Source organism: Rhinoderma darwinii, chromosome 1 (genome assembly GCF_050947455.1).
Source record: "Rhinoderma darwinii isolate aRhiDar2 chromosome 1, aRhiDar2.hap1, whole genome shotgun sequence".
Lineage (NCBI taxonomy): Eukaryota > Metazoa > Chordata > Amphibia > Anura > Rhinodermatidae > Rhinoderma > Rhinoderma darwinii.
In genome coordinates this window covers 370965611-370983608 of record NC_134687.1, presented here as the reverse complement: position 1 = coordinate 370983608, position 17998 = coordinate 370965611, and the positions used below count along the sequence as shown (strand labels likewise).

Below are 17998 nucleotides of genomic sequence, written 5' to 3'. Positions count from 1 at the left end.
GTAATGTAGTATTATAGTAATGTATTGTTATAGTAATGTAGTATTGTTATAATAATGTATTATTATAGTAATGTAGTATTATTATAGTAATGTAGTGTTATAGTAATGTAGTATTGTTATAGTAATGTAGTATTATAGTAATGTAGTATTGTTATAGTAATGTCGTATTATTATAGTAATGTAGTATTATAGTAATGTAGTATTGTTATAGTAATGTAGTATTATTATACTAATGTAGTATTATAGTAATGTAGTATTATTATAGTAATGCAGTATTATAGTAATGTAGTATTGTTATAGTAATGTAGTATTATAGTAATATAGTATTGTTATAGTAATGTAGTATTATAGTAATGTATTGTTATAGTAATGTAGTATTGTTATAATAATGTAGTATTATAGTAATGTAGTATTATAGTAATGTAGTATTATTATAGTAATGTAGTGTTATAGTAATGTAGTATTGTTATAGTAATGTAGTATTATAGTAATGTAGTATTATTATAGTAATGCAGTAGTATAGTAATGTAGTATTGTTATAGTAATGTAGTATTATTATAGTAATGTAGTATTATAGTAATATAGTATTATTATAGTAATGTAGCATTGTTATAGTAATGTAGTATTATTATAGTAATGTAATATTGTTATAATAATGTATTATTATAGTAATGTAGTATTATAGTAATGTAGTATTATTATAGTAATGTAGTGTTATAGTAATGTAGTATTATAGTAATGTAGTATTATTATAGTAATGTAGTAGTATAGTAATGTAGTATTGTTATAGTAATGTAGTATTATTATAGTAATGTAGTATTATAGTAATGTAGTATTGTTATAGTAATGTAGTATTATTATAGTAATGTAGTATTGTTATAATAATGTAGTATTATAGTAATGTAGTATTATTATAGTAATGTAGTGTTATAGTAATGTAGTATTGTTATAGTAAAGTAGTATTATAGTAATGTAGTATTTTTATAGTAATGTAGTATTATAGTAATGTAGTATTATTATAGTAATGTAGTATTATAGTAATGTAGTATTGTTATAGTAACGTGCTATTATTGTTATAGTAATGTAGTATTATTATAGTAATGTAGTATTGTTATAATAATGTAGTATTATAGTAATGTAGTATTATAGTAATGTAGTATTATTATAGTAATGTAGTGTTATAGTAATGTAGTATTGTTATAGTAAAGTAGTATTTTTATAGTAATGTAGTATTATAGTAATGTAGTATTATAGTAATGTAGTATTGTTATAGTAATGTAGTATTATTATAGTAATGTAGTATTATTGTAATGTAGTATTGTTATAGTAATGTAGTATTATAGTAATGTAGTATTATTATAGTAATGTAGTAGTATAGTAATGTAGTATTATAGTAATGTAGTATTATTATAGTAATGTAGTATTATAGTAATGTAGTATTAGTAATGTAGTATTATAGTAATGTAGTATTATAGTAATGTAGTATTATTATAGTAATGTAGTATTATAGTAATGTAGTATTATAGTAATGTAGTATTATAGTAATGTAGTATTATTATAGTAATGTAGTATTATAGTAATGTAGTATTGTTATAGTAGTTCAAATAGCTAATTGATGAACAATAATTTTGTATTGTATCAAATTTGAAAGTAATGCGGCCCGTCAACTTCACATTTTTTCTATATGTGGCCCATTTACCCGGCCGAGTTTGAGATCCCTGTTTTATACAGAGGTATACAAAGATTTTTTCTTTATCACAGATTCATAAGGAATCTGACAGAAAAAAATTGTCTCATGTTCCATTGCTTGCTGTATTATAGAGATATTCACCCCTAGAAGCATTGCTTCTAGGGGAGAATACCTCTGTACAGTTCCACACGAAGGCACAATATGGTGGCACATAGAATACCTATGGATCCATAGTACCTATAATGGGACAGCACTGTTCATCTACCTACAGTGTGTCCACAAATCCACAAAACTCTTTTCAGCCATAAGAGTGTTGTCCTGTGTAGTCACGGTTGCTGAGATTGTAGTGTTGGAAATACTGTCCAATATATCTTAGGCTAAGTTCACATCTCGTTTTTACTGTACATTTGACGTGCACATTTTGATGGTCAGGACGGACGCCCTAATGGTGTAGTTTGTGCATATGTTTTGTGTGATTACGTTCTATCCTTTTTTTTCCCATGTCCTGTTCAGTACACTTCCAAAACGTATATACCACACATATACGTTTTTATTTGTATTGAAGTCAATGGCGACGTATGGACGACGTATGCAATCTTAAACCCTACGTTTGCTTAAGTAAAATGTATACGTTTTTGTCACTAAATATGGGAAATCTTGACTTTACAAAGATTGATTTAGCTAAAGAACAAAATAACGTTTACGCTTTTAGAAGTAAGAACGGACACAAACGTATACGACGTATACTACAAAAAAATTAAGCGTATGCTACAAATGCATACGTTTTTGTAACTTTAAAAACGTATACGTCGTCGTATACTACAAACGTGTACACAAAATGAGGTGTGAAGTTTATATCCAGCCAAATATGAACTTGACTGGGCTCCTTATGTGCAGTTCCGCAACTACTCTATGTGCATTTTAGTAATTGTAAACTCATTTCTGACTAAGCACAGAGCATCCAATTCAAGTATTTGTATATAATCAGTCATTGTATCTGATCTTCCCACCTTCTTCTTGTTAGCTCTCCCCGGCAACCAGTCATTGACAGCCCTCCCATCCCTCTGACTATACATAGATGGCGCTGACGGAATCAAGTTGTGCGCAGATCATATGCCAGTTGCTGCTGACCCTGTTGTGTGTAAGTTGTACAACAGTTGAAAATCTATGTGTAGCCCCAGCCTGAATACAAAAGCACAACATTAGGACTTGAATTTTCTAGTCACTTTTCTGAATTTAGCTGAAAGTGATTTTTATAAAAAATTGCAAAAAAGTCTACATTTCTAAAATCATCACATGATCGTTTCAATTTATTTCTTGTCAAAAGAATATTGTGAGCGGGATATATAAGAGGCAGAGTAGTACGAATTCATTTTAAATTAACTATTCAGATTGTACTTACTTGTCTATGGCTGTGCTTGTAGGCATACTCCTCCCAAAGCCTCGCACTCCCATTTGTCGAAAGTAAGGCACACTGGACAGATTGGCTGCAATAATTGCTAATGAATCGGAAGGGTTCACAAAAAAGCCATTTTGTCCTAAAACCATGTACCTGTCCTGAAACAAATGTAGACGTTTAATATTGTTAAGCTAGGAAATCTGTTGTTTATGCAAAATACCGTAGATAACAAATTCTTAATGTGTTAAATCTTACTTTAAACAGAAAGGGTATGTTCACACGCAGTGTTTTCAGACGTATATCGGGTGTATTACGCCTCGAATTACTCCTGAAAAAAACGGCTCCATTACGCCTACAAACATCTGCCCATTGCTTTCAAAGGGTTTTACGAAGTTCTGTTGCCACGAGGTGTAATTCTACGCGTCGCTGTCAAAAGACGGCGCGTAAAAAGACTCCCGCGAAAATGTAGTGAATGTCATTTCTTGGGCCATTTTTTGAGCCATTTTTCATTGACTCCATTGAAAAACAGCTCTAATAACGTCCGTAAAGTACGCCGCGAAAACGCGAGTTGTTACAAAAACGTCTAAAAATCAGGAGCTGTTTTCGCCTGAACACAGCTCCGTATTTTCAGAAGTTTTTGGTCACTGCGTGTGAACATACCCTCATAGTCATGTCAGGTTTGCATCAAAATTAATCTATGAAGTTTCTATAAGGATTTAGGTAATGTGGTAACATGGGCATTTCCTGGCATAACTAACATAGTATGGTTACATGAGCAAGATGGCATGTGACTAATACCACTTACAGTAAATATTACATAATGTACATTGTAGCTGTAACGTCTATGGCTGCGGACCGTCGTCCTGACTTACCCTCTGACTGCCGCGGCCATGGACGAGTGAGTTCCGGGCGGCATCCCCCTCCTGGGAGATGCCAGCACTCACTTCCTCGTTCGGACGCTGTCTCCTGCAGGGTGCGTGCGCCCGCGTTTGCACGGCCTTAAAGGGCCAGTATGCGCACATTTGCAGAATAGCTGCAATTAGCCCAGAATGCCTCTGGACTATAAAAGGGACTCTGCTATCTCAATCATTGCCTGAGCATTGTTGTGTCACCCTAGTTTGTCCTTGCAAATGGTCTCCTAAGTGTTTTCCAGTTCCCAGCGTTTCCCGTTCCTGCTGCCTGTATCCTGTATCCCGTGCTACCGTGCCTCTGTGCCTTCCAGAGATGGAGTCGTGTTGCGCCCTCCGCTGCATCTACTGTGCCGCACCCCGCCGGGTGTCTGTCTACTGAGCCTCATCTTAGCCTGAAACCACCGCTACTGTTTACATTGTGTCAGGTACCCTTTCAGAACTATAGACATTGCATATACAGTGAAGGAAATAAGTATTTGATCCCTTGCTGATTTTGTAAGTTTGCCCACTGTCAAAGACATGAACAGTCTAGAATTTTTAGGCTAGGTTAAATTTACCAGTGAGAGATAGATTATATTTAAAAAAAAACAGAAAATCACATTGTCAAAATTATATATATTTATTTGCATTGTGCACAGAGAAATAAGTATTTGATCCCTTTGGCAAACAAGACTTAATACTTGGTGGCAAAACCCTTGTTGGCAAGCACAGCAGTCAGACGGTTTTAGTAGTTGATGATGAGGTTTGCACACATGTTAGATGGAATTTTGGCCCACTCCTCTTTGCAGATCATCTGTAAATCATTAAGATTTCGAGGCTGTCGCTTGGCAACTCGGATCTTCAGCTCCCTCCATAAGTTTTCGATGGGATTAAGGTCTGGAGACTGGCTAGGCCACTCCATGACCTTAATGTGCTTCTTTTTGAGCCACTCCTTTGTTGCTTTGGCTGTATGTTTCGGGTCATTGTCGTGCTGGAAGACCCAGCCACGAGCCATTTTTAATGTCCTGGTGGAGGGAAGGAGGTTGTCACTCAGGATTTGACGGTACATGGCTCCATCCATTCTCCCATTGATGCGGTGAAGTTGTCCTGTGCCCTTAGCAGAGAAACACCCCCAAAACATAATGTTTCCACCTCCATGCTTGACAGTGGGGACGGTGTTCTTATGGTCATAGGCAGCATTTCTCTTCCTCCAAACACGGCGAGTTGAGTTAATGCCAAAGAGCTCAATTTTAGTCTCATCTGACCACAGCACCTTCTCCCTATCACTCTCAGAATCATACAGATGTTCATTTGCAAACTTCAGACGGGCCTGTACATGTGCCTTCTTGAGCAGGGGGACCTTGCGGCACTGCAGGATTTTAATCCATTACGGCGTAATGTGTTACCAATGGTTTTCTTGGTGACTGTGGTCCCAGCTGCCTTGAGATCATTAACAAGTTCCCCCCGTGTAGGTTTCGGCTGAGCTCTCACCTTCCTCAGGATCAAGGATACCCCACGAGGTGAGATTTTGCATGGAGCCCCAGATCGATGTCGATTGACAGTCATTTTGTATGTCTTCCATTTTCTTACTATTGCACCAACAGTTGTCTCCTTCTCACCCAGCGTCTTACTTATGGTTTTGTAGCCCATTCCAGCCTTGTGCAGGTCTATGGTCTTGTCCCTGACATCCTTAGAAAGCTCTTTGGTCTTGCCGATGTTGTAGAGGTTAGAGTCAGACTGATATTAATTGAGTCTGTGGACAGGAGTCTTTTATACAGGTGACCATGTAAGACAGCTGTCTTTAATGCAGGCACCAAGTTGATTTGGAGCGTGTAACTGGTCTGGAGGAGGCTGAACTCTTAATGGTTGGTAGGTGATCAAATACTTATTTCTCTGTGCACAATGCAAATAAATATATATAATTTTGACAATGTGATTTTCAGTTTTTTTTTTAATATAATCTATCTCTCACTGGTAAAATTAACCTAGCCTAAAAATTCTAGACTGTTCATGACTTTGACAGTGGGCAAACTTACAAAATCAGCAAGGGATCAAATACTTATTTCCTCCACTGTATACCTGTTTGGCCAGCTGCTATCCCGCTACGCGGTACGGCCCAGTGGGTCCACACCCGCGCCGTGACAGTAGCCCATACAACTACTATATGATGTCCTACTAGGAATGCAATTTCTCACAATACCTAGCTAATAATAGCTAATATAGATAAGCAAATCTTTGAAAATGTCTCTTGGTCCTTCACTGATATATCCTATTATGCCATATTTGCATACAGGACAGTTGAGGCAGAAACATATCCCAGCATTTCATATTCACTTATATGCAGCAAACATGGCTCCTCAATAGAAAAATGTGTCTCAAGATACAATTCAGCTCTCTGTATCAGTTGCTTTTCACTCACCTGGGAAAAAAATCAATGGGGGAAGTGCCCAAGGGCTGAAACCTCTCCATATGCTGTAGGTGTCAGCTATATATTAACCCCTTAAGGACACCAATCTTTGGTTTTTCATTTTCGTTTTTTCCTCCCCGCCTTCTAAAAGCCATAACTTTTTTAATTTTTCGTTGACATAGCCGTATGAAAGCTTGTTTTTTGCAGGACAAGTTGTAGTTTATCATGGCACCATTTATTGTACTGCATAATGTACTGAGAAGCTGAAAAATATATATTTGTGGGATGGAAAGGGCAAGTAACAACAATTAAGCAATTTTATTTGAGGGGTTTTGTTTTTACGGCGTCCGTCAGGTGGTAAAAACTATATGTTTACCTTATTCTATGGGTTGATGTGATAACAGCGATAACAAATTTATGTTTTACCACTTTTATAAAAAAAATAGCTAAAAAAAAAATAGTTTTGTGTCGCCATATTCTGAGAGCCATAATTTTTTTATTTTTACGTTGATTGAGCGAGCTGTAGTTGTTATTGATACCATTTTGGGGTACATTTGACTTTTTGATCACATTTTATAAAAAATTTTGGGATAGCTAAGGTGACCAAAAAACAGCAGTTTGGATGTTCTATATATTTTTTTTTACCTCGTTCACCGAGTGGCTTAAATAATGCTATATTGTGATAGTTCGGACTTTTACGGATGCGGTGATACAAGTTAACCTTTATACTTTTTAACATTGGTATAGGAAAAAAATCGGAAAAGGTTTTTTTTTGGAACGCTTATTTATTTTTTTGGAGTATTAAAAAACTTTATTTCACTGTTTTTTACTAGTCCTAGGGGACTTGAACCAACGATCGCTTGCATGATATACTGCAATACTAATGTTTTGCAGTACATCGCTATACTGACAGTCTCCTTTAAAGCCCTGTCAGAGGTACAAAGATGCCATGATGACCATCGGTACCCCACGATTCCGTCATGGGGTGGTCGATGGCACGTCGGAGGAGGCCGCCTCCTGATTCTAACAATTTAAATGCTGCGGTCGCGATTGACCGCGGCATTTAAGGGGTTAAACGGGCGGAATCAAAGTGTTCTTTGATTGGATCAATTGCAGTGAGGTGTCGGCTGTATTACACAGCAGTCACCTGCTAAGTACGGAGCGAGCTCAGCCCGTGAGCCCGCTCCTTACTTCACCTTAACGGCTGCCACGTACATGTCGTTAAGGGTCACCCATGCTCTCTCCATAATGGGAATTACGGAAACAGCCGAGCAAGAGCTGTTTCCATAACAACCATACAACAGAATAGAGAGAGCTGCGCGCATGTGCGACCTTCTCTCCACTGGTCTACGCCTGGATTCTGCGGTCAGTTCTAAATATAGCTGTGGGTACCGGAGCTGAGAACTCCTTTAATACAATAGAGTGAAATCCAGTGACTCACCGGTGACGTCTTCTCAGATTGGAGTCACTCACTTTTCCTTTTCTTCTTCATCCAGCCCAGATTGCCCTGACGCCTTCTCCCAACTACAAATCGCCTCTGAAAAATTTGAAACAAAAACATCTTTGGCCTCTCTCTTTTGTAGCACCTCCCCACCCTCTACAAAAACCTCATCATTTATAGTGCCCCAGATGGAAATAATACCCCCTCGGTGCCACACACTATAATAGTACCCCCTTTAGGCCCCACAATAATAATAGTGCCACACACAGCCCCCCTCCTGTAGAAAGTGCCACTCACACAGCCCCTTCTCTTGTAGATAGGGCCACACACAGACCCCCTCCTGTAGATATCGCCACACACAGCCCCCCTCTTGTAGATAGTGCCACACAGAGCCCTCTCCTATAGATAGCGCCCCACACATCCCCCCTCTTGTAGATAGCGCCCCACACATCCCCCCTCTTGTAGATAGTGCTACACACAGCCCCCCTCCTGTAGATAGTGCTACACACAGCCCCGCTCTTGTAGATAGTTCCACACAGCCCCCATCTCGTAGATAACGCCACACAGCCCCCCTAGTAGATAGTGCCACACAGCCCCCTAGTAGATAGTACCACACAGCCCTCTCCCTGTATAGTGCCACACAGCCCCACTAGTAGTTAGCGCCACACAGCCTTCCCCATGTATAGTGTCGCGCAGACCCCCAGTAGGTAGCATCACACAGCCCCCCTAGTAGATAGTGCCACACTGCACTCCCCCTGTATAGTGCCGCACAGCCCTCGTAGTAGGTAGGGCCACACAGCCCCCCTAGTAGATAGCACCACACAGCACTCCCCCTGTATAGTGCCACACAGCCCTCCCCTGTATAGTGCCGCACCCCCCTAGTAGATAGCGCCACACAGCCCCCTCAGTAGATAGAATCAGACCCCCCCAGAAAAAAAATTGTACTTACCTAGCCCCATTCCCACGACGGACAGAGCGCCCCACTATCTCAGATGTCGTAGGCCAGTGTGATGCAATGACGTCATCACGCCGGGTTACACAGGGACTCTATCCCAGCGGTTTATGGGCTGCAGGCCTAACGTTGCCTGCAGCCTATACTATTCAATTGTATCTTCAGACTCAGATACAAGTGAATGTGGCAGTCACTAGCACCAGGGCGGGGCGGCGTGGGTTTCCTCATGCTGCGGGCCCCATAGCAGCTTCTATAGTCGGCAGGGGGCCCTAACGCCGGCCCTGCCTACAAGTGTAAGCAGCGGGGCAGGGAGACAATGTCTCTCTGCTCTGCTGCCGGATAAAAGCAGCTCGCTGCCCAGTGGGCCAGTCCGACGCTGTATATATGCCCTGTATTACACACCTTCTCTGAAAATACACAAATTCTCTTGGGCCACTAGTTGCTGATCATGTATAGCCCTTGTAATAAAACAACAGAATATCTGCTGTGCGAATGATCTTATCTTAGTTATTTCAAAATTGATCATAATATTGGTTTTAAATATAAAATGTATTCTTCTTCTGACATTGATGATCTTTAGGCAGGTATATCACATAATACAATAGATCAGAAGTGTCAAATAGTTCTCCATGCAACAGACAATGTTAACAGCAAGTTAAAAATACTTACTCCGTCAGCATCAAATGCAGCTCCAAAGCCATGTTCCCCTGCTTTCATGGCCTCCAAAAGACCACTGGCATATGTTAAATTGGGGTCAGGATACTGCCCACCAAAGTCTTCCAAGGGGACACAGTTAACTGCAGAATTGGCAGGTGCACCTAACTCATCACAGAGTATTCGGCGGACGTAAGGACCCATCACTAGAAGATAGATGATACAGTGTACATACTTAACTAAGACAGTACTTAGCTCTCGCAAAGATGATCACAAACATTTAATACTAATAAGGTGTCAGAATTAAATTCCATTGATTTAACAGTGCCTGTTATTTTTATATTACAACACCTGGAAGCCCAGATCCAATAGAGAGAGGAGTTCAAAAAACCATCATAATCCAGATGGCATTCTCTTTCTGAAGGTCACATTTTTTCGTTTTATTCTTTTACATATCTTTGACTAAAAGCTACCGAAACTATATAGAGGTATGCCCTAACAACTGCCTGTGTAGTATGAGTACACAGGCTAATGTACTGGCACATAGATCGATGCCAGCACATGAAAGTAAAAAAAAATAATTAAAAACCCCCCTATGGAATAAAAAAAAAAAATAAGTTAAATAAATTTGAAAAAAAGTAATGTTAAATAGATTTTTTTTGAGAAATGCACATTTTTTACAATTAATAAACTTTGCAAAATATAAGTCCCAAAACATAGAAGAATAAACACATATTTGGTATCGCCATGACCATAAGAATCTGCACAACAAACGTATAGCATAATTTATGATCATCGGTGTATGCTGTAAAAAAAATAATAAAATAAACTGCAGCGAAACCGCTTTTTGTCCGATTTTTGTCAAAATAAAAATTTCTATAAATTAAACGATAATGTAAATGTACCAAAAAATGGCCTCTACATAAAGTACAACTCGTCCAGATAAAAACAAAGTCTCAGACAGCTGCATCGAACAAAAAATAAAAATCTTAGGGCATGGCCAGACGTGGCGGAATTGCTCTGGAATTCCGCAGCGGACATTTTCTCCATTGGTTTCCACACCTTTTTAGTTAGGTTCGTGCACGCGTGGCGGATAACTCTGCTGCGGACCATAGGCTGCGGTGCGGAATTTGGTGTCCGCACTATACACTGGCTGTTGCGGAAGTGTACCGGACTTGTTGCGGACTCATTGCGGAATTTCTCCATTGACTTCAATGGAGATTCAAAATTCTGCAATGAAATCCGCAGAGGTTATGTGTGCTGCAGAGCGTATTGGTTTTACGAACAGGATATTTCTTCATTCTGGCTGGACCTATGTGTTTCGAGGTCTATAGCCAGACTGAGATTAAATGTTTCAAAAGACAGCAGGATGTACTCTTCACCTGAATACGCAATGGCTAATCCGCATCAATTTACTGCACATTTTAGGCAAAGGCGCAACGGAATCTGCAACGCAGATTATGTGCGGCATTGATGCGGACAGTGTCTACAGAAAAACGCCACGTCTGGCCATGCCCTTATGGGATGCAAAAAGGAAATAAATTGAAAAATTGTTCTGTCCTCATGGCCAAAATTGGGTCCAACTGTAATCTATCACATCTAAGTTATGGACTTAGATGGGATGGATAACAGGTGGATCCTGCGTGTCAGAGACATGCAGGACCCGCTTTGACTTAGCCTGTCAGTCCCGCAGACCTGACGGAAACAGGATTTAGCACTACATACAGCTGCTCTGTATAGAGATTACAGAGCAGCTGTATCTCAAAAAGTAAAACAAACTTTAATAAAAACTAATTAAAGTTACACCAAACACACTGATCTGTTTATTTTTTTAAAAAAAATGCCCTTCAAAAGGTTTACATAGCCTTTAAGGGGGTTACATTTTTATTTTAGTTCTCATTGTCTGATCACTGTTCCATATTTTCCATTAGTAAGAATGTTCAGTAGCCTTTCCCTTACCTCCATTCATGGCATCAATCCTTATTTTCAGCTGATTAGGACCCGTAAGCAAGCTCTTAATAGAATTAAAGTCAAAAAGGGTTCTGAGCAAATTGAGATAAACTTCCACTGAATCCACTACTTCAACTAGAAAGCAATGCAAAGAAAAGTAAAACAATTTGAGGTTGGATCAAACACCTTTGGTTATTATGACTTCCATAGAAATACAAGTCTGAAAAGAGTTTACGCTTGATAATGTTCATAAAAAATATGACATCTTTAAAATCAGTCAAATAAAATTTCTAAAAGTGTTGTCTAAAAGTGTTGTTACAGGTTAAAAAAAAATTATAATATAATCTAAGCCAGACTCGTCCTTCTGCTTCTAACTGCTACACCAATGCTTATTAGGGTATGTGCACACGTAATGTTTTCAGGCGTATTTTGGGGCGTTTACGCCTCGACAAACACCTGAAAAAACGGAAGCAGAACGTCTACAAACATCTGCCCATTGATTCCAATGAGAAAAACGGTGTTCTGTTCCAACGGGGCTTTTTTTACGCCTCGCTTTCCAAAAACGGCACGTAAAAAGACGGCCGCGAAAAAGAAGTGCATGTCACTTCTTGCAACGTTTTTGGAGCAGTTTTTCATTGACTCTATAGAAAAACGGCTCCAAAAACAGCCGTAAAAAAACTCCGCGAAAATCGCGAGTGGCTTAAAAAATTTCTGAAAATCAGAAGCTGTTTTCCCTTGCTCTCACCCACAAAGCTCTCCACAGTGCTGCACCTCCTTACATCTCCTTCCTCATTTCTGTCTGCCACCCTACACGTGCACACCCTACCAACGAGCTAGCCAGCCCTCTAGAATATGCTATACCATCAGAACAAGCGTTCCCTGAAAATACTTCTTTTTAGACTCCTTTCTTTCACCCCCCCCCCATCAGAATCTGAACCTGTCATTCAGCAGTATCCCCACACTCCTTGCACCCTAATGCACTTCATATCAGTGTATACACAGATACTAGCTGGGTGACTGGCTCATGCAGCTTTATGTGTATTACCCTATTTTATAAGAGATCGTTGGACCATTGTATAAAACAAGCACTTTTACATTTTGTCATAGATTGTAAGCTCTTGCGAGCAGGGTCCTCACTCCTCTTGCCAAAATTGTTAATTAGTTTTGTCACTATGTAATGTATGATTTTATCTGTACCCGTACCCTCTGAAATATAAAGTGCTGCAGAATATGTTGCCATTATGCAAATAAAGATAATTACATATTATTATTATTTTGATCATTAGATTTTTATTGCAATTTTTTTCAAGAAGAAACAGATGTAGTGACATTGGAATAATAAAGTAGAAAACGTGTAGCATACAATAGATCTACCATAATAGGGCAGCACCGAACATAAGGTACTGTACATACAACAACTAAATACATGGAAAACCAGTAGAGGAAAGGATCAGGGCTGTGGGAAATGAAGGAGGGGGGGGGGGGGCGAGAGACACAAGTATAAAGCAGCATGAATCATCAAAGTGCCAGATCCAAGGATCCCAGAAAGTAGCAGAGGATGCATATCTATTCTGACGAAGGTAGAGAAGGTGTTCATACTGTATATGCAATGATTTGAAATTTTGTCTATCACCTCCTTGCAAAAAGGCGACGTGGCGGACCTCCAAGCCTTGACTATGAGAAGCTTTGCAGAAAGCAATATATGGCAAACTAAGCGTCTAAAATCTACAGTTATCTCTTCTACTTCCACCGATAGTAATGCTAGGGCAGGGTTTTCACTAATAGGCACCCCAGTTATATCCAAAAGAAGGTGGAAAATATAATTCCAGAAAGGAGTGAGTAGGGAAAATCCCCAAAAAATATGATATAAAGCATATGCTAACAGAACATTATAAAAGGAGTGTCCTCCAATCAGGTGATTTTCAATGGAGGGTCAACTGGAACCTGTGGTTGAAGATAACCAATATCCCACTTGCTTGATTAGTAATGCTTTATGGTAATTCACTATGTTGGGAACCCCAGACCTCCTCTGTTTCTGTGAACTGTGAGAATGAATGTTGCTACTCTGGGTTTCCTGACACCCCACAAAAAGGATCTAAGATGTGTTTGGAATTTTATAAGCAGTGAAGTAGGTATAGGGATAGTTAAGGTCCGCAAGAAATATAAAATTTTGGGCAATATAAATATCTCATAACAAACATTGCGTCCCAACCAAGATAGTTCATGTTTAAAATTTTATTAAGTTCACCTTGGAGAGATAACAGGAGAGGCCCAAGATTTAATTTAGGGAGTCTATACATTTGAATTCCTAGGTAGGGGATAGAGATATTTTCCTATTGGAAGGGAAACTCTGTATAATTTGTTTCAAGGTAGAATGGATATGCACACTAAATATTTGGGATTTAGAAGCATTAATCTTGTAGTAGGAAACTAAGCCAAATCGGGAAATAGTATTGGAGATTTCTCTCAGGAAAGGTAGAGGATCAGTAATTGTAAGAATGATATTGTCTGCAAACAGACCTAACTTGTGTTGACCAAACCCTACTGGGATACCAATTATGTTCAGGTTAGATCGTATGAATTCCGCTAGGGGTTCCACTACAAGTGTAAATAATAGAGGTGTAAAGAGCCTGAATAGCACTTAAAATGTTTCTAGTAAATCCAAATTTGTTCAAAGTAGAAAAAGCAAAACCCCAATGTATTCTGTCGAACGCCTTCCCTGCGTCCAAGGTAAGGAAGAGAGAAGTCTCTAGACTATTCCCCACTCTAGCCACGAGATTAAGAATTTGTCTTGTACCATCAGGAGCTTGTTGCACTTTAGTGAAACCTACCTGGTCTGAGTGTATTATAGTTGGAAGAACATCTATTAAACGGGTAGCTAGGAGCTTGGCGTATATCTTCGTGTCGCAGTTGGGAAGGCATATTGGCCTAAAGTTGGCTGAGGTGGTTGGAGATTTCCCCTTTGGGGATTGTTACTATTGTTGCCTGAAGCATCTCTTGTGGTAAATTACCTGATGACATTGCTAAATTGTAAACTGTGGTCAGGTGTGGGGAGAGAATTGATGCGAAGGCTCGATATTATTCATTAGAGAAGCCATCGTGCCCTGGAGCTTTATTAGCTTTTGTTAATCCCATTATTTTGGAAACCTCAGATTGTGTAATGGGGGCATTCAAAAAGAGAGAGAAGGTAAATGGATAGATTCCAAAAATGTAGTTATATCAAGGTTAGTGGGTTGGGGGGTGGAAGGGTCTTCCCTCAGAATATATAAAGTAGAATAATAGGAGCTAAATTGGTCTGCAATTTCTTGGAGGTTTATAATCTTAGAACCAGTAACTTGTGAGACGAAGTGGGGAATTTCCGTTTTCAATTGACGTTGTTTTATTCTAAGGGCCATCAACCGGCTAGCTTTGTTATAAGAGGTGTAGCAGGTCATATACAGGGAGGTGATCTATTTGTCATACTCATCTTATAAAAGGGACTTGAGCTGACGTCTTAACATAAGATCGTCATGTATAGACGGTGACTTATCTTGTTGAAGTTTTGTTTCTAGGGACCGCATTTGTGATAACAGAGAGTCTAAGTTAGCTAATTTCATTTTTTTATAACGAGCCCCCTGTTGGATCAAAAAACCTCTCGGAACTGCCTTATGGGCATTCCATAAGGAATAAGGGTTAACATCTTGGGAGCAATTCAACGAAAAAACTTTTTTAGTTGGACAGATATACTGTCTTTATATTTAGGAATATTAAGGAGAAATGTATTAAAACGCCACAAAAAGGAAGGGGAAGGATTCTGGAATAGGGAAATAGAAAGGTACATAGGAGCCTGATCAGACCACGTTGTTTGTCCTATCTCCGATGACTTAAAATTCTGAAGAGATCCCATATCCACTAGAAACAGGTCAATTTTGGAGAAGGACCTATGTCTCGGAGAATAATAAGTAAATTCTCTAGAGGATGAATTCATGAATCTAAATAAATCATACAGCTCTTCTTTATGAAGCCATATAGAAAGAATTGGAGGAGATCTCCTGTCCTGATTAGTAGTATCCCATTGAGCATCCGGGATAATATTAAAATCTCCGCATGCAATAAGCTTTCCTTTCGCAATCTTACGAATCTTGCGCATTTTCTTATTTAGAAAGCGAATTTGTGAAACGTTGGGAGAATATATGTTGACTATTGTAACTCGGCAATTATTGAACATGCCCACCAGGACAAGAAATCTCCCCCTCACATTAGCAATATAATCACACAACTGAAAGGATATAGAATCCCTTAAAGCAATCAATACACCAGCTTTCTTTTTAACAGCATTAGCCACGTGGATGATGGGGAATCTATGATGCGTACATTTTGGACAATTAGATTGGGAGAAGTGGTTTTGCTGCAGGCAGAGGATGTCCGAATTATAGGACAACGCATCTCTCCACATGAAGCCCTTTTAAAAGGGGAGTTCAACCCCTTCGTATATAAAGATGTAATTTTAAGAGCCATAGAAAAAACAACTCTGAAGCGTTATCAATCCTAAGAGTCGCCATTGAGATAGAAATAGAATAGAGTGGTATGTGACCCAGGTGGAGGAAAACATCCAAATACCATTTAGTAACAGAAGTAACTTCACCAAATATATTGGCAATCAGCCACTGAATAGTGGGGGGAAAGAGTCTACCTAAAGACCAAATCGACCTCTATAAAAAATAAGAGAAAAATGGACGCATGTGGAATCAGCGATTTCTTAAATCTTTGAAGCCAGTCTGGAGAGATTCTCGCAGGTGCATCCCTATGTGAATTAAAAGAGGGAGACAAAGTCAATAGTCCCCACTGTTTAAGCATGGAGCCACGTTCCTCCAGATTAGTGATGGCATGCATGACTTCATTTCTGTGGATGAGCAGCTTTGTAGGAAAGCTCCATTTATAGACAATATTATTCTTTCTCAGGACTAGAGTGAGAGGTACGTTTTTTTTTTCTTGTTTGTATGGTCGTCTGGGATAGGTCTGCATACAGGTGAATTTTTTCATATGGCGGTTAAAACTTGAATGCGTCGCGCTGCAGACATGAGGGAGTCCTTCGTGTGGAAAAAGTGGTTTGGGCAATTACATCTCTAGGGATCTCAGGAGGTAAGGATTTTTGTTTGAGGAGCCTATGAGCTCTATCAATTATGAGATCTGCAGGCTGGGCTGAATGTATCAGATCCTTAATAAGTTGTTGGATATATGAGATAAGTGCAGCCGGTTGAACAGACTCGGATGCCTCTAAACTTAATGTTGTTTCTCCTGTTTCTGTCTTCTAAGGCGGCCATCTTAGATCTGAGAAGTTACCTCTTCTTCCAGGGTTTAATGAGCATCCACCATATCATTGTATGTGCATGAGTGATTTCCCCCATCTTATTTTCAACATGGTCCACCCTGTCACCTAACTCGTCTATGGCAGCAGACATTTTTGTAGAATAACGTGACAGGTTGTTTTGAAAAGAGCCCCTGAGTGCCAGGACGATGGTTTTAATAAAGAGTTCCGATCAGGGGTGTAACTAGGAAAGACTGGACCCCATAGCAAACTCTTGACCGGGCGCCCCCCCCCCCGTGGTGCCACAAGCAGCCCCCCTTATAAATAGTGCCCCCTGTAGAATGTGCCATACAACCCTCCTGTAGACAGTGCTATATAGCCCCGCCTATAGACAGTGTCGCACCCCATTTGTAGATAGCGCCCCAACCTCCCCCTTGTAGATAGTGCCATACAGCCGCCCTGTAGATATCGCCATAAAGCCCCTACTGTATATAGCGCTATACAGCTCCCACTTTATATAGTGTTTTTACGGCCAGCGGTCAGGGTCCTTAAAACTCGAGCCATAGACTTTTTACGGCTCGGGTTTTAACTTGCGGCCCGAGCGATCGGGCAGCTGAATGTCGGGTCTCCGGCTGACAGTGACTGCCGTGGACCCTGAGGAGAGGATAGAAGCAGCTTTCACTGCTTCTGTCTTCTCCGATGTCTTTTACACAGCGCTCAATGAACGCTGTGTATAGGAATAGAGGCAGCGGATGCACCGCTATCTCTATTGCTCCTGGTGATCATGTGACTGGTCACATGATCGCTGGGTGCCGCTAGTGACAGACTGCTGCTGGGTCTTACAGCACCAGAACCAAGCTCAGTACATAAATACATCCCCAGAACCAAGCTCAGTACATATATACATCCACAGAACCAAACTCATTACATACATACAGCACCAAAACCAATCTCATGCATATATACAGCACCAGAACAAAGCTCAGTACTTACATACAGCATCAGAACCAAGATCAGTGCATATATACAACACCAGAAGAAATACAGCTCAATTTTGTGCAACCCCTGCCGTATAAGTTTGTATGGCGTAAAACTAAAGCTCCCAGCATGGCCCGAACAATGGTGAGGATATGCTGGGAGATGCTGTTTCACCCAACAAAAATCATACCACCCATCACCTCGCTGCAGAACATACAGTGACTACAGTACTGATTAGAGGCAGAATAAACATTTAGATTAGGTGACTCACCGGCATGGCCGGTCTTAGGTACGTGCGACCAATGTGGTCGCACAGGGCACCGCCCGCCGCACTGTAAGGAGGGCGCGAC

At 39.9% G+C, this 17998-nt stretch overlaps 1 protein-coding gene across 1 annotated transcript in view; it reads right to left on the bottom strand.

The window, feature by feature from the left end:
• The window catches only part of PGM5 (phosphoglucomutase 5), a 156256-nt gene that overhangs the window by 68002 nt on the left and 70256 nt on the right, over positions 1–17998 (bottom strand). The window contains exons 4-6 of the mRNA XM_075860417.1: positions 11393–11518; positions 9449–9639; positions 3093–3247 (exon numbers count right to left, since the gene is read on the bottom strand). Coding sequence (XP_075716532.1) covers positions 3093–3247; positions 9449–9639; positions 11393–11518 — 472 coding nt within the window. The remainder of the gene's footprint in view (positions 1–3092; positions 3248–9448; positions 9640–11392; positions 11519–17998) is intronic.